The 24,948-nt window shown below is 36.2% G+C and overlaps 1 protein-coding gene across 1 annotated transcript; it reads left to right on the top strand.

The window, feature by feature from the left end:
- The first annotated feature begins 6,225 nt into the window (after positions 1 to 6,225).
- On the top strand, positions 6,226 to 23,467 carry LOC140152029 (short transient receptor potential channel 5-like). The gene is made up of 13 exons (XM_072174329.1): positions 6,226 to 6,406; positions 9,622 to 9,743; positions 9,971 to 10,078; positions 11,366 to 11,773; positions 11,880 to 12,058; positions 12,712 to 12,892; positions 14,009 to 14,166; positions 16,453 to 16,851; positions 19,004 to 19,199; positions 19,816 to 19,998; positions 21,342 to 21,389; positions 21,791 to 21,912; positions 22,403 to 23,467. The coding sequence occupies exons 1-13, from the start codon at positions 6,226 to 6,228 to the stop codon at positions 22,500 to 22,502; spliced, it is 2,385 nt and encodes a 794-aa protein (XP_072030430.1). The 3' UTR covers positions 22,503 to 23,467.
- The last annotated feature ends 1,481 nt before the right edge of the window (positions 23,468 to 24,948 follow it).

Below are 24,948 nucleotides of genomic sequence, written 5' to 3'. Positions count from 1 at the left end.
TTAAGAGCTTTAAATGATTGCGGAGGAGTTGATTCCAAAAGCTAGGGAGCGTCCTAAGGAAACAATCTGGAAAGAACTACAGCAAGCGCAACTTGTGGACAACCAAGAAGGCTCAAGCATGTCAAGGTCAAAGCTGCAGTCTAAGAAGAATTATCTGAGAAATGTTCATGAAAAAGCCAACTTGAACAAATCCTTGCAAGAAAGATCAAGGAGGTAGAGAATTGTAACATCAACTACCAGCATAAAGGCAGCCTGGGACCTCACCAATGAAGTCTGTGCGTAAAACTGCTAAAAAGATCAAATAAACATGATAAAAGGGAACACACAAGATGAAAGGTCTGTCCAACACTTCCAGCAACTACTTGGAGACCCACCAAATGTAACCGATGAGTATGAAGCCTTAGATCAAGTATACCAACAGTTGAACATACCAACTGATGCTTTTGATCAGGACGAATATGACACTGCCAAAAAGACAATTCAGAAGGAAATGCACCGGCGAAGATGGGATTCCACCTGAAGTCCTGAAACATTGACATAGTCCTCAACTTCTGTAATGAGGCATTGATGAATGGACAGAATTGTCACTTCTCAACCACATACCAATCCCCAAAAGTGAAGATTTAAGAGAATGGAAGAACTACAGGGGAATATGTTTGTCATCCATCGTAGCAAGAACACTCAATAGGATTCGCCCTTACCTTGACCCGGTCCTGAGATTCAATCAGAATGGTTTTCGGCCTGGGAGATTTACGGTGTCACAGATACTTGTTCTAAGGAGGATAATTGAGGAAGTCAAGAACAACAATCTGAATGCTGCAGTAATATTCATCGATTTCAAGAATGTATTTGATACCATCCACCGTGGGAAAATGCTTGACATAATCAGATAATGAGTGCATATAGAGTCCCTGAGAGACTAGTGGCTGCCATACATGTACCAACATAAACATCTAAAGAGAAAGTAACTAATTCCCCTTAAATAATGACCATTATTCAAAAACGGGCTATTGTATTACAAATCTGTAAATTGCGTTGGAAGCAGAATTTATTTCTGCGCATTTTGACACCTCATTTGACACGATAGCCTAGAAAATAATTAATAGGTAAATTTTCACGGGAAAATTTTCTGGACACGTGATCAATGCGTTTCAATGTGAGTGTAACCTCCAGCCTGATCTCTGACCCCCGGCGGTGACCTCGCTATTGAAGTCTTAGTAATTTTGAATTGGAATAGTATTTTTGACCGCAATGTTGATAGAAATCTGTGCATTGCAAATTTATTGAATATTATGTTATCTTAATTTTTTCACAATATCATCAAAACGTAATTTCAAAAATATCTATCTACGGAAAAAAATATTTATCTACGGAAACTCTTACCATAACATTATTAACTTGCGACAAGTAACTTATTTTGCCTCAAAGGAAGAACTCTTCCTATTCAAATACATTGGAAGAACACCCGCTGTGCTCGGGGTCACAGTCCATAATGCTAATATGTCTGCGCCCATGGGTGTCACGTGTCCAGATAATTTTCCCGTGAAAATTTACCTATTAATTCTGACTGGTTGTGAGGTCCTGAGACGAAATTGGTATTTTGGTCTCAGGTGAGGTCCAGATTTGAAAGTTGCACAACAATACAAAAACACCCTAAACATTACACATATTTTCTTCCATACTGAATACAAATCAATCGAATTTATACTGCAACTTTCAAATCTTGGGTTACATTGATTTAAATTTACGATGCGGCGTCAATATTTAGACAATAAATTGCTACAAATGAGGTGTCAAAATGCGTAGAAATAAATTCTGCTTCCAACGCATTTTACAGATGTGTAATACAATCTCCCGGTTTTGAATAATGGCCATTATTTAACGGGGGTTAGTTACTTTTTTTAGATGTTTTGAGATCCAAGCTGGAGTTCTGCAGGGAGACACTCTGGCACCATTCCTCTTTATCGTTGGCCTTGATTGTGTTCTAAGGAAGGCTATGGAATTAAGGCAATGAAGAGCGACTTGTTTCACTCTTGTGCCCAGGAATAGCAGGCGAATAGACCCGCGCACAATCACAGACCTGGATTTTGCAGATGATATTGCTCTTCTTGCCGACAACCTCAAAGACGCAGAAGAACTGTTATTGTTGAAGCTGCTGCACAGAAAGTAGGACTAGGAATGAATACCAAGAAGATCAAGACAATGCTGCACATTGAAACTCCGTCTTCAATAAAAAAAATACTGGACAGAAGTGATTTGGAAGTAGTGCACGACTTTAAATATATGAATATATGAATACAAAACCCACCCAAGTCCATGGGAAGTGATTTTGAGAGAAAAATCTGTGTATCATTTTAATTCCTTCAGTTATATTTACCTGGTCAATATGGTAAGTTTTACTTGCAAATGAGTGGGTTAAACTGTATTAAGTATGACGATTAGCATTTCAGGGACTTCGTGGGGTTCATTTTAAATTCTGGACTTGGGTGGTTTTTTGAATCATATACAAATGAGATTACCACTAGTAAGATAATACAAAATAAAGCACACAGGTATGTATAATGTTGATAAACATTCTGCCATGTAATATAAACCACACACTTTCCTTTATTAAACACATTTTTTTCTTCAAAAGTCACTCTCCAGCAATGAATGTGTTACAAGCGGATTTTTATACATACTGGATTTCAATCAATGTGTTACAAGACTCAAATCATGGATTTGGGTGGTTCTTTCATACATGCTATTTTTCACATGCTCAATAGACACATAGGATAAATTTGAGTTGTTTTTTCATACATATGACAGGCCTATGTATAGCAACAATTTCCCATGCTTAACTCAATTTGGCCACAGTATGGACTTGGGTGGGTTTTGTATTCATATATTCATATACTTAGGTGCATGGACTGCCAGAAGTGAGAAGGACTTTAACATCAGAAAGGCACTTGCTTGGAAAGTTTGCAATAGCATGGACAAGATCTGGAAGAGTAATCTGGCAAGAGACCTGAAGATCAAGTTATTTACCACCACTGTAGAATTTGTACTAACATACGGTGCTGAAACGTGGACAATAACATCCAAAATGACAAGAGCTTTGGGTGGCTGCTATACCCGTCTTTTGCGAAAGGCACTGGACGTCTCATGGCAAACACACACCACCAATAAAGCACTGTATGAGAAACCGTTGCTAATCTCTGAGAGGCTCAGGATTAAAAGGTTGAAGTTTACAGGGCACTGTGCAAGGAGCGATTGTTCTTATGTGGCAGCCCAAACACGGAAAGCGAGCCTCCTCCTCATGAAGTAATACATCAAGATGTTGGCAGATGATACAGGATTAACTGGACCAGACATCAAAAATGTTATGCTGGATATAGAGTAGTTTGGAGAGCCATTATAGGAGTCTGACTACGAGAGTCGACCTATAAGCAAGTATTTGGAATTATATAACAATGCCTCAATTTGGCGCGAGATTTTATTAACCATAAATCAGGCAGTGTCCATACGCTATTGTCTTTATGCTAATGTAATTACATAATCAACTATTCAACATCGCTAATGCGTATTTGTGTTGAAAGACAAAAGTACAAACTTGTATTTATAGCAGTCAAAAGTCATGCATGAGCGGAGATACACCATAGTTGCGGGCCCTCGTATTACGATTAATATTTTTTATTTGAATTGAAGTGTTTATTAAGAATGAGAATAAAGGTTTTATTTTTAGCTGCTGCCGTGTATCTATCGTCTCATAAAGCACGGGCGACATCATCATTTTAGCGAAAACAACTCGGCTTCGCCTCGTTGTTTTACTTAAAATAATAATGTCGCCCGTGTTATATGAGACGATAGATTTTTGTACAGAAAAACACACTGTTTCCAATATTTTTTTAAGGAATGCCTGCCCTTCTGGAAGTCGTTACGGGTGATTGTTCTAGCATACCGTAACAACCAAAACATGCCTATGGAACATGGATATTTTCGCCAGCCCATAGGGCTGGTATCTAATTCTGAGATGGGATCTGTGTACACTAAAGATTAGCTAAGATTATAGCCTTCTTCTATTGGTATGAATTATTTTTTTACTTCTTGTGGTGGAAATGTTTTTGATGTCTGCTAATTCGATTTGCAAGGAAAAGAAAGTATGTTTTGCCGTTTCAACGAACGAAAACGAGTGAGTATTGCCAAAGTTATGTTTGAATTAATTATGACTTAAAAAGTTATCATAGGTTAGGCCTACACATATAAACATAAACTTGTTCAGCTATCAGCATATCAAAAAAATGACATGGTCAACAATTAGTAATTAGCGGGGAATGATCACTGGAACGAGGTCATATCAGTGGACTACTGAGCATAGCATGATGTTTGGTTGCCTGTGAGTGCATAATTGATATGTTGATAACAGATCTAATAATGTTGTAGAATCAAAATCTTCATTATATGGACCACATTTAAGTCAAAGTAATTATCTATCCTATCCTGTATCGTTTAATGGATAAAATTGCCTCAAAATGTTATTGATGATATTATTGCTATCTTTAACATCAGTTTTGTCTTTTCAACGGGAAAAATCCGATGGAAAATAAAGTTTTTAGGGGCTAGCTATAATATTGAACATGCACTTATAGAAAATAAATAAATTATTGTCTTACTTTATAAATTATATATACTGTAAAATGACACATAACTAAAGTGAGGCCACTTTCTATCTTTTTTATTTGATTCATAAAATTACATTCAACAAAATGATTGAAGACTGAGAAAACACACAATGCAGACTATTATACAGAATGGAGTAGGTAAGATGCCATGTCCATAGCTTTGCAGGAGTTTCGGACTAACAATCAACACATTCAAAAAATACAGTTTAAATGTGAAGATTGTAGTGAATGATCAGTCCTTTATCATGTGCTTGCCACTATCTACTTTAGTAAACTATACATTGCGAAATAATATAAAATCATTTTAAAATAAAATGTGCATGTAAGTTGAGTTTACATAGCGAATTAACTAACAACTGCAGTGTATTTCTTGATTTTAATAATAAGCATGGGTAAAAAGCAGTAAAGACAAAAATACAGAACAATTTGGAGTAATGAATTAAAGAGTTGACAGGAGTTATAGGAGTTAATGCTTTTTGCTGTTTCAGTGTGCATGTTCTCACCATTGATGGTTTGGTGAACTGTCATGTAACGTGGATGTAAGCGTGATCCTAAAAAATGCCTTTCACGGTGACCCAAACTATTTACAAGACCTCTTCTGCATTGAGGCTGGCCTTCCCTTTTAAAGGGAATTTTTATTATCTTTTATTCAAGTTTGGGCGAACTAAACAATTAGCATTGAGTTATATTGTTTTAATTCAAAGTATTAGTACTTTTCTGGCACCATTTGGGTTTCGCCTGGATTCTTTGCCGTTATTCAGTGATTCAGGTACCATATCTTCCTACCAGTAGCTTAGTAATACCAGTAAAGGTTTGAATTAATAATTCCGATTTAATAATATTGAATTTGGAAGCCCGCAAGTACGTGTGAGATTCGATAACCAGGCGTGATTGAGACGTTTTGTGTGTGATCAACCAACTATATATTAAGAGCTATTGAGCTATTGAACTTGATCAAGTACAATGTATTATCCTCTTTAGCAAACTTTCCTGTGAACTTTAAACTTAAGGGCACGTGTGTTGATGTAATCGTATATACATGTAGTATTATATTCTTGCACTTGTTTTGTTTTCTATTCTACCTTGTAAGAATTAGGACATGGTTTTATTAAATTAGTCTACAATTTCTAATAAGCTCAACAGGACTTCTATTACGGTAATGGCTAATACTGGCCAGAGATATACTGACCATTGACTTTCAATGATGATGAGGTCAACATAACATGAATGCATGCGTACTGAGCAACTTGATCGCCAGGTCCGCACGGTTGCGTTACCTTAAATTCCAATCGCAGGCTCTCAAGCTGGGATCACGTAGAGCTGTGCAATTATGTGGTGAAATAATTTACAAAAACCTGAATTTGATATTGAAAGATAAAATTGTTTATATTACATAAAATAATAACACTACGTTGGTATCTAAATTTGTGTTATTCGTGAAAAAAGTTATGTGCACTTAAGTGTTTTCTACGGAACCATGAAGTAAAGTTAACAACTCGTGAAACGTTTGACAAAATTCACCTCTGTATTTTAACGTCGAGACCATTGACAACGTAAGGTCAAGATGGATACTACGGATATCGCAGGGTTTCTTAAGGCTGTAGAAAGGAATGATGTTGACAAAGTCGCTTCACTACTACAATTATCGCAACAACGCGATATTAGTTTGGATATTAATGCAGTTTACATGGTTAAGGGCGATCATCAAACACCACTTATTGCAGCTATTGCATCCAAGAACATCGGTAGGTGATATAATGACAATCCGTTTGCCTTTGTTGGACCTAATTATTTTGTTCATTTCACCACTTTTCACATCTTTTCCCAATACGAATAAGAGGAGCTTTATTAGTGGCTGGGTGGGATGGGACTATTTTTTTTCAAAAACTTGAAAAAGAATTGATTTGTTTACAAGCAAATGAATATATGAATACAAAACCCACCCAAGTCCATACGTTGGCCAAATGGAGTTAAGCAAGGGAAATTGTTGCTATACAGAGGTCTGTCATATGTATGAAAGAACAACTCAAATTCATCATCTGTGTCTGTTGAGCATGTGAGAAATAGCATGTATGAAAGAACCACCCAATTCCGTGATTTGAGTCTTGTAACACATTGATTGAAATACAGTATGTATAAAAGTCCACTTGTAACACATTCATTGCTGGAGAGTGACTTTTGAAAAAAAATGGGTTTAATATTCATTCATTCATTCATTCATTTTATTTTTTCATCATCATCAATACATACATAATCAGCATAACATATATAAACAATGTTGAAAATAATGATGTGATGAGGTAGATGCATTACAAAGCCAAAGGCCTGAAAGACAATGCATCACCTTTACATTAAATAATATATAAGTTAAGATATTTACACAAGAAAGAAAAAAAATCAGTATAAAAACAGAAAAAAATGAGACAGCACGGAACCCATCTTGAATATCACTTATATACATTAACCAGGCAAATTAATGCAATTTTTTTTAAAGTGTTTATATGTAACAACTTCAGTAACTTGTACAATAGAGTAAAAACAGAATTATTACATGAATGCGATAATCAAGAGTTACCCAGCAAACACAAAACGTTTTCGACATCATTCGCAAAAGGTTATAAAAGGTTGTCAGAAAACGTTCAAATGTCGGGTTATATAAAGGGTATATTAAGAGTATAAAACGTTTTCATGACTTTAAAAAAAAGGAACGTGTGTGGTTTATATTACATGACAGAATGCTTATCAACATTATACATACGTGCTTTATTTTGTATTATCTTACTTAGTGGTAATCTCATTCCAACGTTGTTGTCTTTGTATATGATTAAAAAAACCACCCAAGTCCAAAATTTAAAATGAACCCTACAAAGTCCATGAAATGCTAATCGTCATACTTTATACAGTTTAATCCACTCATATGCACGTATAACTTACCATATTGACCAGGTAAATCTAACTTAAGGAATTAAAATGATACACAGGTTTTTCTCTCAAAATCACTTCCCATGGACTTGGGTGGGTTTTGTATTCATGTATTCAAATGTGTGCAATTTAAGAAACTGACTAATGGTTTTAACTTGCTTTATAAGGGCATGATCTACATCATCAGCCCGCAACTTTTCTCAAAGAGAGTTTGAGATTGAGAGTTTTTAATATACCAATGGCAATGGAAACATCTGGCTACATAATGTTTTTGTACAAAAAATGTCTTGCAGATTAATTTGTTAAGCAAAAATATTGTGAAATTTGAATTACCTTCTGGAGCGAAATTGAAAAAAAAAAGCAAACCAGAATAATTCTGTAAACTATACGTTGAACATTCATTAATATCATTTGGACTTTACATTACGTACTAGAACATCAGTGACAATGTTCTTTGCATGAAATATGTAGGACCAGGTTAATCAATGAGATAGAAGGTGACATGGTGTGCGTATTCCAGTGCCTACAATAGCGGAATAATAGATATCCGTTTGAACGCAGAGACGAAGAAAATATAGGCTATTCCACTAAATGTCCAGATGCCTTTAATGGTCTGGTCGCCAAATGGTTTAATTGGAGGAAATGGTTACGGAAGAAGGGTGCACGGAAATGGTGCTTGGATATAAATGACAGTCACAGATGGCCGATGTCTTGCATTCTTGCAAGGGTAGGAGGACTCAAGAATTTCTATTGCAATAATAAGGTAATAATTAAGGTCATGTCGTTAGCATACTCCCTAAATGACCTTTTAACACAAGACAATTATTTTGGTGTAATTCAAGGTCATCCGACACCTATGGGGAAGCCACGTGACCATTCTTTCTTTTGAGTCTCTTGTCATGCAAAGAACATATTGTCATCTAATACGTAATTTAAAATTGACAGGATATATATAGATGAGTTGACCTCAATGTTTATTAACAAAGGCAAGGGACTGGTATATCGATATGCTTGAGTGAACTGCATTCAACCACTACACTGTTCAATAGCCTTATTGTTATGTGGCGGGAGTTTTAAAACTACGGGCCCTGAACAAAATATAATGAGCGTGCATACTGCCCGGCAAAAAATAATGGAAATTCGCCGTAGAAGTGGCGTAATTTATCGGATTAACTACCATAGCAACAGATGAATACAATTTTGAATACATCGCCCTGCACTACAACGTTCACCTGGTACCTATGCATTGAACCATAGATGTCAAAGAAAGGCTGATTACTCGCAACTGTAAGTATCTTTGAAAAGAGCGCTATTGTATTCAATCTATGTTTGCTGACATACACAGGTGATTAGTGCAATCTGCTTGTAGTGCAGGGCGATCTATTCAAAAATTGTATTCATCTATTCCTATGGTAGTTAATCCGATTATTACGTCACTTCTATGGCGAATTGTGATGATGCGTGCGCATACTGCCAGGCAATGACGTCTCCATTGGATGAACGTTCAACTTACGGTTTACAGAATTCTTTTTTCAGCGATGTTGTAATAAACATCTCAAAAAAAGTAACTAACACCACTTAAAAATGGCAATTATTCAAAAAGGGACTATTAACTTGTATTACAAATCTGAAAAATGCGTGGAAATCAGAATTTATTTCTGCGCATTTTGACACCTCATTTGATACGATAGCACTAGGAAACAATAAAACACCGGTCAATTTTATGTAGTGAGGTCCAGATTTGAAAGCTGTACGTCAATATTTAGCCAATTGCTACAAATGATGAGGTGTCAAATTGTACAGAAATAAATTCTGCTTCCAACGAATTTTACAAATTGTTGATACAATCGCCCGTTTTTGAATAATGGTCATTATTTAAGGGGAGTTAGTTACATTTTTTGAGATGCTTACTTTTGGCCAGTGTGTGTATGAATGTTTTACAACACTATCTTCAAATCCGTTTCCTTCCGTTTCGTTTAGCAAAGTGCAAGGAGCGAATTCGCCCAATTCCAAATCTAAATGGGTTGTCTTTTTTCAGAAATGACATCTTTGTTACTGGAGCATGGTGCCAAGTCAGATGACATATTGTTTTACTGCATAGATGCAGGGTGTGACACCATGGTGAAACTAATATGTGAACATCTCAAATCAATATCACAGGTGAGCAGGGCAATTGGTTATCATTATGATGAACAGAAGCTACTAATAACCATGTTAACAAAGTACAAAAACGTAAATCAGAGGGCAAGCACACCTTATCTTAAAAATCGTGTATCTTGTCAGATATGTTCTCATTGATAGTGTTGAAGTTATCACAGAAAATACGCATGAAGGAAGATTAATCATGTTCTAATTTCCTGTATTATACAACCTTCTTTTTTCACCAGGAATCTCTGACTACAGCATTAAATACCATATCCACGGACGACAATGTCAAACCTGTGTCGAGTCCACTGATGTATGCTTCCAGGGAAAACTCGCACGAAATTGTTAAGGTATTAACCCTGCTTTTTGCTATCGGAAGAAGAAAGGAGCGAAGATGCACAAAGAAGACACTTGGTACCCCCTATATTCGAACCTTAGACCACTTCGGTGTCAATCACATGATGATCACCGGCCGATAGCCACAGGGGTTGCGCGCGCTGGCCCGGCCAGCGACTCTCTGAGCATATATAGCACTTAGGGTGATTGCGTCTGCGTCATCGCATCACGCGAGGTTCATACATGCGCGGTGGTTATCATCGTGGTATTTTGTGGTATTAATGGGTGTTAATGTTAATAAAATCTTTGAAAAGACGTCAACATTGTTAAATAGCCGGGTTAAAAAGTTCTTTGACCATTGACAATGCTGGAATTTTGGAAATAAATCTAATACTGGAACTCACTTTTTGCAACCTTGCTACGTTATGTCTGGAACCACCAGATTTCATCAGGCAACTCACAACTGACCCACTATACTGGTCACATGATAGACCTCTAGATATCGTCTTTCAGATGGCTTCTTTTATGCCTATCCTATGCCACTGTTCCTCCTAACCCAGTAGAAAGACTTCCTCGTTTTCAATTGAATGTCATCCTTTAAACGGAGGTACACGACGGCGCGGAGTTAAGCACTTCGTTTCTGCTGGGTCTTCCGTGGTAACCAATATTATGTTTTGATCGAGCAGTCGGTGTCACGGGTGGTGTCACCACACACAACACTTAATACCAGTACTGCCCCACAATGACAAAACAAGTTAACTGCAATTTCGCTGTTTTGAATTAGAGACCAAACTGTGAATTGCTCTAGCATTGTTCAATAATCAATAATAATCAATGAAGTGTTAAGTGTGTAAAACTCCATAGGCCTTGTCAGTTAAATTGTTTTGTCATGGTTTTATGAGGTAAATGATGCAGTTAACTCATTTCGACATGCTGATATCTAAAGTTGCATGCACACCCACACCTTCTACACACCAACACTCACCACACACACACACCCACACCCAACAGAAGAATTAAACCCTAAAAGCCACTCAAAGAGATCTCCGAGTCCGCTATACAATTCTTGAGTCGAAAATCTTGAAATCAACAGTTTGGTAGGCGGGTGGGACTGTATTGTTCAAACCCCAGGTTTTGGAGAATTAATTTGGAGAACTAATATCAGGCTTTAAAAAGATAACTGATTATTGCTGAGCAATAATAGGATTTGAAACTGAAAATCCACAATACGACCCATAAATTATGTCACTCTCATTGAGTTTCTCTTACATGTAAGCTTATTTCAACTACTTCCATTTTAGGCCTTGATAGAATACGGTGCTGAAATGCCAGATCTACAAACCGTTCTAGACCACTCCAAAGGAGATACCTATGAACAATATCTAACCTGCTACAGCTGGCATCAAGCTATATCAAGTGAAGCATATCTTCTGTATGCATCTAAGGATCCCATTCAAGCAGCTATCGATGCAGGGAAAGCTGTTCTTAAGAGGAAATCTGCACAGCAACATCATCTTCGGTCTGCCTATGAGGAATTGATAGTACAACTAGATCTGTTTGTTACCAAGTGTTTTGCGATGGCTAGTTCAGAGCATGAGATTGGTGTATTACTGTGGAATAGGAAAGATAATGTCAACGATGACAATGTTGCTCAAGTTGGTATTCTACCACAAAGGATACATGACACGCTCAGTCTTCAGTATAAGCAGGTTGGTATGATTAAAGAACTTCAGTCACTGTCGTTTATTTTGGCGATATATATGAATAATTAATTAATTTATATGAAATAGTTACTGATTATTAATCATTTTGCAGTTTATCTCCAGCACTGCGTGTACACATTTTGTTCTTGATCAATGGTACATGAGGTGGAAGGAGCTGTCTGTTCTTCATTTTACTCTCTGGACTGCGATGATTATCATCTTTCAACCGGTTCTATGTCTGGCATACATGTTCCTCCCTTTCAAGTGGCATCGACAAATAATGAAAACCCCGTAAGTTATAACGTAAGAGTCCTTCAGGTTTCTTAATGAAATTTTATGATTTGTACATAAATATTTACAAGCGCTAACTTAAAACTGGTCAAGATAGTTATTAAACGGGCCCAGAGGGCCCCCGGGAGAGGGCCAGCTTCGCAATTCATCGTAAACTGGCCAGATGTCTTTTAAAGGCACATTCAGTGATTTGCTCTTTCGAACTTGACAAATTAACCTGCTTGAAGTTCAGCCGAAAGCCGTGTATTTAAGACAAAATAAGACATTTTACATGAATCTGTAATTTATATACTGACAGTATATAAGTTACCTTATATACTGACAGTATATAAATTACCTTATATACTGACAGTATATAAATTACCTGCATGTATTTGAGTACCCAATACTGCTGCTTTTTACGTTTTTTGCCAACTTTTTCATTTCGAAAATACCAAGTAAGAATTTTAATGACTTATCCTTCACTTTTAAGCAATTTATAAATAAATGTAATTTTTTTACTCTTGCGCTGGGATCACTGAATAGGACTTTAATTCAGTATTTTTTTCAAGGTGCTTTTATGTACATGTTTCCTTTAATATTTCACAGAGTTACCCCAAATATTGAAGGTATCTTGTTCTTATCTTGACTAATAGTTTATTTTATTATTACAGATACGTACGTTTTCTGGTACATTTGGTATCTCGCATCTCCTTTATTGGATTCATCGTGTACATTACAATAGTGACATCGAGCGATGCCAAGTTTACAGAAAATGAACACCAACGTGTGAACCAGATTCTGGAGTATTTTACAAAACCACCATTGACTATTAAAATAATTGCCTACGCCTGGGTGTTAGGTACATGAGTTTCTTTGATTAGCTTTGTTAGAAAATACTGATACCAGTTTTACCATTATTCATGTTATTCATTATGTGTAATGTTACCACCTTAATATTTTGATAACATACAATATCTATTTCACAAAATCCCTACTTATTTCTTACTGGATACATAACTCTAGTAGGAGCATCCGGGGAAAATAGGCGCTCAGGTGACTTCATAGACAATATTAAACACATTTTACAGAGTTCAGATTGAGTTTTCAATCATCCAAATCAATTATCACGAGACTTTGACTGATAAATGACAAATGATTAAAATTCAATTCTAGTTAAGGAGGTACTACACCCCTCAATAAATTTGTGTTTATTTGTGCATTTTTCTCAAAAACTAATGACACAGTGGTAACAAAAGTTGTGTATAGTATATTATAGGGACAAGGAATCTAATTACTACACTGGAATTTCAGTGACCCAAGACAAGCGGTTTGTTATTTATGATAAGAAATAAGGTACCGCTAGGATGTACCTTGTTTCCTATCATATATATATACTGAATCGCTTGTCTTGAAACACTGAAATTTCAGTGTAGTAATTGGATCCCTTGCCCAAATAATATACATAACTTTTATTACCAGCGTGTTATTATTTTTTGAGAAAAATGCAACAATTGTCACAAATTTACCACAGGGGTGTAGTACCCCTTAATCTCGAAATCCAAATGATTGACAAAATGCAATAGCACCCTTACAATCAGCTGTATCTACTTACAACGATTTTGTTTCTTCCTTCAAGGGATGACTTGGCGTGAAATCTGTGAACTATTTAAGGGCGGATTCTGGAGCTACTGGAAAGACGTATTCAACTACGCTGATATTTTGCAGCTTGTTCTGTATTGGTTGGCACTGATATGTCACATTTTGTCATACGTTAAGGTAACTCTCTCAAGACTTTTTAATGAGAACTGCATGTTGAATACAACGTTAATTAATTACGGCCGTAATTCTGTACTATAGGCCTTAAGTTGTCTGTTCTATACCGATATTAACCATGTTAACAGTTTGGATCCGTACATTTACATGATATCACGATTTTTTGTGTTTGTTTACTTTTTTTGCTTTTGGCAGAGAAGAGTTCTCCTAAAAGATATATGTAGTCTACTTGCTCTAGTTGCGTTATTTGCGGACGTTTCATCTTCAAGCAATGACTCCAATAATTTTATCAATGACATTTCTACAGAGTATACCATCTGCGATCAATTTCTTGCGGAAGTTTTGAATAAAAGGTATTATGTTTTGTAACTCGTTCCAATCCAGTCTCGTCTGTTCACATCCATAATGATAGTTTCTATGTCTTCCGCTCTCTCTTTTTATTCGTTCTGTATCATTTTCCCATCAGGCGCGTAGCCAATCACTTGCTTAGCCCATGCAACATAATAATGATGAAAATGTTTGTCCCATACTGCAGTTACTGTCCGTTTTCCTGTACACAATACACAGTGCTCTTACCATTGACGCGTGACCTCTACAAATAGCGTACGTTAGAAGTATGGGGATTTGCTTAGTTAACGTCGCTCTGTGAAAAATAACCGGCCAATATTAAAAGTACTCTTCTAAAATTCTAGAAAATATAGTTTTGTAACATGTCCTAAATTTTTAGCTAATTTAGATGTTTGGAAATATGCGTACTTTGGTGTTTAGGAAGGATATGTAAACGACAGTTAACCCCAAAAAATATGAAGAAATTATTTCCAAACCGTGTTAAGTCAACAATCATTATGTTGCTCATTTTCAAGAATGCTGGTTAACAAAAAGCAGACCATTGTCTCATTTCGTGAACAAATGTCCACATACCATTGTTTCCTTGCGTTTCCTTTATAATCGGTTACCCAACTGAAGCTATAATACCAGCTCATTGCGATACCGCATAAAACAGACACATGTGCACAACCAGAGAAGGTCTGATTTAATCAGTTGAGCTGTTTTCAATGAGTGTTATCTTGGTTTAATAGCTTTTAACGGGGTTTAAGTCCTGCAAAGTTCGTGGTGAATTCTACTGTAGACATGACTGCATCATGTTATGCATGTTCAATTATACTTGATTCTATTGCCAGTACATCCATTGTCCATCATTTAAAATTGCGCACTGAGATAGGTGCAAACGCGTCACGTACATTATAGCCTTATAGTCTCCGTCGTTCTTTCTTTCTTTCTTTCTTTCTTTCTTTCTTTCTTTCTTTCTTTCTTTCTTTCTTTCTTTCTTTCTTTCTTTCTTTCTTTCTTTCTTTCTTTCTTTCTTTCTTTCTTTCTTTCTTTCTTTCTTTCTTTCTTTCTTTCTTTCTTTCTTTCTTTCTTTCTTTTCTTTCTTTCTTTCTTTGCAAAATCTTTGCAAAAATCATTCAAAAAGGGTACTATGCATATTTCTTTTCCTTCAAAACACCAGATATTGTCCATGTTGGTACAAATCTTAGTTTATTTAGTCTTACATTTTGCTCTACATAGTTTGTTACAAACTGGCAAGAATTCACAATAATTATTCTCTTTATGATATACCACTTGATAGTAAGTATTAAATGAAATGACGTGTTGCCAATTTGCGCAGTTTTGGCTCATTTCATCCTAATGTAGAGATTTAAACAAATAGAGTAAGATCATTTTTTTACTCAACTTAAAAAACTGAGCTTTGGAACCAAGAGAAAATATTCACAAATAGTTTTTGCAGTGCATATTTTCCGTAAAAACACCGTAATTTTGTCATTTTGTTCAATTTAAGCTGATACTCCACCCATTGGTAAATTTGTGACTATTTTTGCATTTTTCTCAAAAAATAATAACACACTGGTAACAAAAGTTATGTATATTATGGGGGCAAGGAATCCAGTTAACACACTGGAATTTCAGTGACCCAAGACAAGCGTTACATTATTTATGATAAGAAAAGAGGTACCGCTAGAATGTACCACATTTCTTAACATATATAATGAACCACTAGTCTTGAATCACTGAAATTTCAGTGAAGTAATTGGATTCCTTGCCCCTATAAATATACATAACTTTTATTACCAGTGGGTGGTAATTTTTTGTTGTTGAGACAAAGGCAAAATTAATCACAATATTTATCAGGGGGTGTAGTACCACCTTAATATCAGTTTAATGTAGCATCATTTTTTTGACATTATGATCATCACTAGCTGGCAAGTCTTCACAATTCTCGATATAATACCGTATACCACTTTATATGAAATAATGAGACGTTGGGTTGCCAACAAATCAATATGATTTTCAGACACTTTGTCTAAAAGTAGAGAGTGTACATAATATTTTATGAAAAAATTGGTGTGTTACAAATAACAGTTCTCATCAAAGTGCTGCAATATCATTGATATAAACATTTAAAGCCGATTATGGACCTTAATCACAAAAAGTTCAAGGGGATTCTCTTGCTACTAGACTAGACTAAATTGAAAATCAGCATACAATGACGTACTAATTTGGACACACAAAATACTTACGAGCTACGCGTATCATTTTAGAGAGTGTTACAGTCATTCTGTTCTATTTATTTATCACAGAGACACTGTAAATTCGTCCTTTCCAGTACTCCTGGACATACCGCACACGCCTGGACCTGCACTAGATTCTATACAAAATCCGACAGAGGATGCCGATGATCCACTTTTACATTTCAACCCTGAAGATCCTGCCTTGCTCGGAGATGCTCTCTTTGGTGTTGCTACCGTGTTGTCGTTCTTAGCTCTCTTGCGTGATTTTGTCGTAGTGGCATTTGTTGGTCCGCTTAGAGTATCATTTGGTAGAATGATCAGTGATATAGTTCGTTTCCTCATCCTCTTCATTTTTGTTTGGATTTCATTTGCTCTTGGCATGACGCAACTTTACACCACTTACGACATAATCGAAAGGGCAAATTGTTTTGAACACAAGGACACGTGTATACCATCACCTTTCACAACGTAAGCTAAACCTAACACCACTAATAGTAACTATAAATTTTGGAATTTAACAGATAGTGCGCTTTCTTGTACAGTATCATATCATACTCGTCATATCTCATGAATTCAAAACCAGGTGTACAAGCCAGGGAAAATGCAGTTGGCAAATCGCCGTATACGATTTGTTTTCGAGTACCACCCGGCGTTAAATCGTTCTTTATTGTGATAATGTCAATGTCAATGTTCAGAAACACTTTCCAATTTGAACACCGAATTCTTTCATTTCGGATGTAATTAAATCCACTTTTACAATGAAACAATTCCCAGTTCAATTCCCAGTTCATTTTATTAAGATCCACAACATTCTCATCTATCAGGGGAAGTTCTTATACCCCAATACATGTGTACATTCATTGAATGACCTTTAAAGATTTGGGTACAAAAACTCATACTCTGCAACTTGAGGTCAAATATTGCACTATGATTATGTAATTGAGGTTATTGGACTGTGCCATTGGACGAGGCTCTTGTGGTCCATAGTGTTTGCTTTGAAAGGATACCTTACGTAACCAAATTAAATCGGCATACTCCCCTCAAACATGTTGAAGGACGAGCAAGGTCTGCTGACCTTTTATAACGAGATGCTAATTATGTACTACGCATGTTTGTGCGTAAGCACACTTGTTTGTCATATACGCGTACTGTGTTCGCACACGTATCGCATTTTGAATAGTATGCGTATAATGCGCAATGCGTTTTGGGCGTTTAAACATTACTTGTAAAATGTACTGGAGATGTTTGTGCGTATGTGTATGATTTGGAAATTCAAAATCATAATTGCAAAACAAAGTGAATTTCTTTGAAGTTTAAAAAAAACTGGATAAAATTACATCCGAAATGAAAGAATTCAATGTTTTTGGAGGTATGTATGTGCCAATGATCTGAAAAGAATTTGGAGATGTTATATGCATCAATGATCAGAAAAGAGTTCCCAATTTGGAGATGTGTACAGCCTGTCTCAAAAAAAATACCGTTGTGACATAATGCTTACATCAACGTCAAGGGCGTGGTCTTAGCTCTCAAACGTTGTTTGTACTGTTCAATTTGCTTGTTTTAATCTCAAGATATGTTTAGTTAAAGACGAAAGGGTAAAATCACAATTGTGCCACTTTTACTAGGGCTTTACATGTAACAGTGATAGCATCAAGTTTATCAAGAGATGAACGCGTATTACTTGTTGGGAGAGATATTCAGTAGACAAAATAATGCACGTGTGCTGATGTTGATACGTCTAATGCCCGTGACGTTGATGTAAGCATTATGTTACAACGGTATTCTCTAATTGTCATAGAGGGCGCTTTTCACTTGCACAATTTTTTTGAGACAGGCTGTATGTGTCAATAATCAGAAAACAGTTTCCAATTTGGAGATGTGTCAATGATCACAAAGCACTTTCTAATTTGGAGATGTGTAATCAAAAACCAGTTTCCAATTTTGAAGCTGTGTTTTCAAGTCGATGAAGGTCGATAAATCGGTATTCATTTTGATAATGTCAATGTCAATGTTCAGAAACACTTCCAATTTGGAGATATGTATGTGCCAATGATCAGAAAAAGGGTTTCCAATTTGGAGATGTGTTATCAAAAACCAGTTCCTAATTTTGAAGATGTGTTTTCAAGTCGATGAAGGTTGCAAAGAGAAACATTCAATAATATGAATTTGGAGATATGTATGTGTCAATGATCAGAATAGAGTTTCCGATTTGGAGATGTTTATGTGTCGATGATCAGAAAAGAATTTTCAATTTGGAGATGTGTATGTGTCAATGATTAAAAAACACTTTCCAATTTGGAGATGTGTGTGTGTGTCAATGATCACAAAACAATTTCCAATTTGGAAATTTGTAATCAGAAACCAGTTTCCAATTTGAAGATGTGTTTTCAATTCGATGAAGATTGTAAAAAGAAACATTCAATAATATGGAAAAAAAGTTAAACAGGATTCCAGCTTTTCACAAACATTTTCCGTCTTTTGTTTATTCTAGATGCAATTGGATTCCTTATTTACCATTTTTGACAGAAACCAATTTGTAAAATATTTGTGAATTGAAGAATGGCTGTTAACGTTTTTAAATAATAACATAGTATATCATGGTTATTTGCATTTTTTCCAGATTGCCCGATTCACTTAGCGCGTTATTTTGGTCTCTGTTCAATCCAATTGACGAAGAATCTATGCGCATTTTGCCAGAATTTAAGATAACGTTTGCAGTAGGAGAAGCACTCTACGCGATATACATGGTAGTAGTCGTTGTAGTCATGTTAAATGCACTTATCGCCATGATGAGCAACACATACACACGAGTAGAGGTTTGTCTGTTTATTTGTTTGTATGTCTTATTTATTTCCTGTTCTCGATTTCAATTGACATTTTATTACAAATTCAATTGTGACAAATTTATTTGAGTGTCTTTTTTTATCATCTTTACAACATTTTGGCCGATTCACAATATGACGCGCCTCCAGCGGATGCTAGGGAGAAGCGTTTGTGACACACCCTCGTGAGGCTGTTTTCAACAATATGTGACCCGCCACAACTAAATGAGTATAAAGTCGCAAGTTGGTAGATTGTCCAAATCTCAAGTGCCGAAAATGCCGAACATTTGCACTTTTCTTTCATTACTGATATTGTGAAGTGCTAAATATATAGCGGATGTGTTAGTTCACTTTGTTTGCAAAATATTTTACCTGGTGACCCATGTTGACATTGGCTAAAAAAGCTATATTTTCGCTCAAACGGCTACCATGATTCATGATTTTGACCCCTTAGCTTGCTGAATAAATATCGCTGGCTGCACCTGGTTTTCCGTCTTTTTCAGGTCTTGATTTATGACCTACGTGGTACGTGAACGCGCGTGACGTCATTTTTAATAACATTAAAATAAATATAAATGAATATAAAATAAGATTTATAATATTTTTGTAGGAAAACTCAGAAGTAGAGTGGAAAGTTGCTCGAACAAATTTAATGGCGGAATACATGACAACAGGTGCTACACTTCCACCACCGTTCAACCTGTTACCGACACTGAGAATGATTCGTAACTGGATATATGCTTCTTGTAAAAGGATATGTCGATGTTGCCGCAGTGACTATCATAAACCTATGGTAAGCTCAAAAACAATGTTTAAAAAATTAATCCCTTGAATTATAATTAACAATGGCGTCCGCATCCACTTAAATTTTCAAGCAAGTTATGTGAGTCAGTCAAATGCATCCATGGTCAAATCGTTTTAGTTTCCCTGAATAGTGTTTTCGTCTAAGGTAGGCCCTACTTCTTCGAAAGGGGAGAGGTCATGAATAAATGAAGAGGGGTCTTCGGGGGTTTTTTTTCACCGAAAATGGGGGTAATATTGTTTTACACCAAACATAGGAGACCATAAAAATGTTCAACCCGAGATTGCGGGCTCATAAAAACGACTCTGGTCACTGATATATTAATGACCGCCTCCCCCCCCCCCCTTCTGAAGAAAAGGACACCCCTATAAGGGCACGGTGGCTCAGTGGTTACGGCCTTGGACTCATAATCTGAGAGCTTGCTCGACGTGCGTGGGTTCGATTCCCCGTCCCACCACCGTGTTGCGCCCTTGGGCAAGGCGCTTTGCCTCGCTTGCCTCACCTCACCCAGGTGCAATGGGAAGCTGTTAGGGGTAGTCACAGTCGTTGTACTGATGAACCCTGCGCCACTTGTAGGCTGCAAACGCGGTTCCGACATATTCTAATGACAGCGGAATAAATGTAAAGCGCTTTGAGGCTGTTTACGGCATAAAGCGCTATATAAATATCTACATTTATTTTTTTTATTTAAGTAGGTTTGCAGTATTTTAACACATGAACACATATCCACGGCACTGTTACACCTGTGTAAAACTCATCTATAAAATATACAGTGACCCATATACGGATGCTAATTACATGCTCTAAAGCTCGCTTCGTTTCGAGAATGCATTATGAATGTCAAACATTTGCACATTTATGTAGAAACTCTTCCATCATCAACTTCCAATAGGGTTTGATACTTTGTAATGCAACACAAAAGTAAATTTTTTTTAAAAAAGATTGTGTGCTGTACTGCATTTGTTGTTCTATCAATAATTATGTACTTTCTGATTTTTGTTGTGTATGATCCTTTTTAATTTGTCCCTAAAATGCGATTTTGCATAATTTTATTTCGAAATATAACTCTTGATATGTGATGCGATCAAGCAAAATCAGTCGGAACTCGGAAATATTGATTTTGAGATATAGCCAAATAAAGGAAATATTTCATTTGTTTCCTCTTGTTTTGGAAACTCTCTAATTGCTCATATCTTTAGAACTGGTTGTTCAATTGCAATGGTGTTTTCTGCAAAATGCAGCATAGAAAATGCTTTTTACTATCCTATAAGAAACTGAAAGTTCCGACTGATTGATCGCATAATATTATTATCCTCACTACTTCCTATTAATAGGACAAAACAACTGAAACTGTTGAACTTCAGGAGACAAATTCGTACCAGGTAAGTGATTCTTTAAGAATCAATTATTTCATGTAGATGTTGGTGTCCAGTTTGTTTATATTTGTGAATTTTACAACATTTTACGTTTGTTGATGTTGTATATTTTCATTATCTTTCAATTGAACAAATATTAATTATAATAATAAGGAGGAGGAGGACGGGGAGGGGGGATTAGATTAGATTAGAAAATGCATGAGTGAAGGAATTACAGTTGAGGCCCAGAGGCCTGTAGCTCTGTAACCCCTTGATACAGGTATATGGCATTTATTCGACATGGCAGCAGGTCGGTAGAGGACAAAAAAGATGCCGAGTCCAACCAAACAACGAGGAGGACGAGGAAGAGGAGGAGGATAATAGCAGTAATAATAATAATAAATAATGATATTATGTCGCCTTTTCAGACATTAATGGAAACCTTAGTGGATCGATATGTGAGGACCTATGTTGATCACAATGACAACACGAGGGAAGTTGGCAGCGGAGACAAATGGGCTCAAGTTAAAATGTCTTTGAATAAAATGGAGTAGGTATATGATATTTAGAAGAGTTTATCAAAAAGAATGTTTCATATTTAAGGTTTATCCAGAATGAATTAAATTGTTTTCCAGGTATGGGTTATGCAATATTATAGCTATCACCACTTTGAGCTAAAGCGAGCTGCTCGTGTTAAAACGTTGATAAAACATAGCAACAACGAAACCTAAACTTTGTCCTAAAATAAATGGTGCCACGGAGGAAAATTGTGATTAATTGGTCTGAACGTTCTAATTAATGCAATAAGAAAATAGTTAAAATTTGGTCCGATATTTTTAAAAACGTTAAAAGATGTCATGTGCGACATATCTCTCAGATTTAATGAATTTGTAATGAGATCTAATAATGTGGTACTCAATTTCGCACCTTATACATGTTATAACGTCTTTGTTTTAGTTTACATTCGTTCATATAAACACTTTTCATTTAACTTAAGCATGTTAAGTGGCAAAATCATTTTCTTTTCTTTTTGTCATCAGGGACCAGATGGAACTGATTCTTCAATTTATTCAGGATAATCCCGCCGCTCAACCATCCCGATCAAGTAGTAGTCGGGCTAAGAAGTTATTCTTCAAATAAGATTTACACTTTGGATATGTACCTGGATTGTCAGTGCGGGAAGTACTAGTTAAGAATCATTGACAGTAATGAAATAATACGTAGATATACAGCATCTTCCCATAATAAACAAATACCCGGAATAACAAAGGCGGTATAGGAATGTTACAATCTCTGGACACTAAGTCGGACAAATCCTTTCGACTATAAAGTTCAACAATTTTTTCAACCTATCTTGGTAATATTCTAGATTTTTATAAATTAGTAGAATTAAAGTACTAATTTAAAGCAAAGTAGTTTATACGGAAGGTGGTTCTATTTCATCACATGCTATTTGGAAAAAGTAATAGCAAAATGTAAAAATTTCTTCTTGGACTTCCGTTAGAGTTCATAAGACTTAGGAAAGATTGACAGCAGTGGACGTCAAAATCCCAGTGTTTCCAAAATGCCGTTAGAATAAGATAAATTTTAACGCTAATTTATTGCATATAAGGAAATCTGGTTATATTTTTGAAATAGCAGAGTGGTAGGGTTTTCGATGAAATATTTTTGTGTAAAAACTGAACCATCATATGTATAAAAGAATATGTATATTAACTGTACATCATATAATAACGATTCGTGACACCCAATCGTGGTGCAGTTGATGTGGTTTAGAAAGCAGAGTATTTAATTTGAATGATTTTATAACGATTCGTGATACCCAATCGTGGTAAAGTTGATGTGGTTTAGAGTATTTAATTTTGATTCTATACACGCCAAAATAATATTTTTTGAATTTAGTGAAAATAAAGACGTTTTTATGGTAATATAATCTTATATTTTCTGAAATAAACTTTGGGGTCTAATGCGGTCTTTTTATACAAAATAGTAAAACCCAGAACGTCTAAACAAGAAAAATGGTAGGCTCCATTATACATTACTGAACGCATGCAGCGAATCCAGCGAAGCCAGAATCGATATAATGTATCATGCGTATTCCTGTAACACGCAATTATCAACAATTTAGCGTTATAATAAACATTAAAGTTTTTAAGCAGATAAAGTCCAAAAAAATGAAACGTTTTCTGTCGTTGCTTGTCTTAATGCTATACCCGATGTTCGATGGAGTTGCGTATATGGTTTAAAATTTCAAGATGGCTACTTATAAGTCAGGGATGGAGTGGTCTAGCACGCTGGAACTATAGGCCTACTGTAGCCACGGTAGCGGGTAGTTGCGGCGTGGGTTCGAGGCCCACCTAGCACATCTATATACGACAATGACAAATGTACCAAAATCTGAATTTTGATAATTTTTACGATCGTCCGGATGAGCAGATAACTGAATGGGCCTTTAAAGAAAGATGAAGTTCTGGTAGTTTGGTGCAACAGCCTTAAATTCTCCAAAATACTTCTTTGACTAGAGATCTCAATCTCGTTGATTATTTCAAAACCCCTGGTTCTTTGTAATTTAACTTGGGATCCCTGGCTTTAGGTCTGACAATTCTTGAGTTCATTTACATTACACAGATCATTTAACCCCTCTTCCCCAAATGCCTACTGCACACAGTCGGACAATTCTTGAATTCCTTATATTACACAGAGCGTTTAACTCTTCTTCCCCAGATACCCACCGTAGGCTTTATGTGCCTTAGGATCTGTGCCTGGCTTTAGTTCTGACAATTCGTGAGCTCAGTTAAACTACACTTTTCCAAATATCATCCATAGTCTTCACCTGCCTTTAGTTCAGTAAATTCTTGAGTTCATTTAAATTACACAAATCATTTAACTTTGATTTTTTTACACACAAAATAATTGCCAATTGGTGTCCTGTAAGTATTTTCCGAGTTGGAAAAGAGGAGCAGACCCAAATGAATTGTGGGAAGACATGAAATAAGCAGCCCAGAGCACAGCAAAGAAGTACATCCCCAGAAAAAAACAAACCGGAAACAGCAGTGGATCTCTCAGCAGACCTTAAACCTAGCTGATGACAGGAAGAGAGCAAAGGCAAACGCTTAAACAAAGAGGTCTCCGAAAGTGTTAAAGAGGACAAAACAAACTACATCGAAAAGAAGTGTGTGGAAATGGAAAGATGTAAGGGTGATTCAAAATAGCTTTTGGTATAGCCAAGGAATTTACTAAGAACATGAAGAAGCGGACCCCCAGGATGGATGTTATAAACGATGAGAAAGGTAACACCCTTAGGTTGGTTTGAAGGTGGAGTGAAGTTTGGCGGTACAAAGATTACTAACCTGAGGTACGCCGATGATACCACTCTTATTTGTAGCAACAGAGTAGAGCTGATTGATCATTTGAATCGCATCAAAGAGGCCAGCGAAGAAAAACACCTTCTCCTGAACACAAAGAAGACAAAAATTATGGTTGTAGACAGAGAGCGGGCTTCGCTGGATTCGCTGCACGCGGTCAGTAATGTATAATGGAGCCTACATTTTTTCTTGTATAGACGTTCTGGGTTTTACCATTTATA

This window comes from Amphiura filiformis, chromosome 5, assembly GCF_039555335.1.
Source record: "Amphiura filiformis chromosome 5, Afil_fr2py, whole genome shotgun sequence".
NCBI classification, from domain to species: domain Eukaryota; kingdom Metazoa; phylum Echinodermata; class Ophiuroidea; order Amphilepidida; family Amphiuridae; genus Amphiura; species Amphiura filiformis.
Note: the sequence above shows the minus strand (reverse complement) of the source record. Positions and strands in the feature narration are given on the sequence as shown.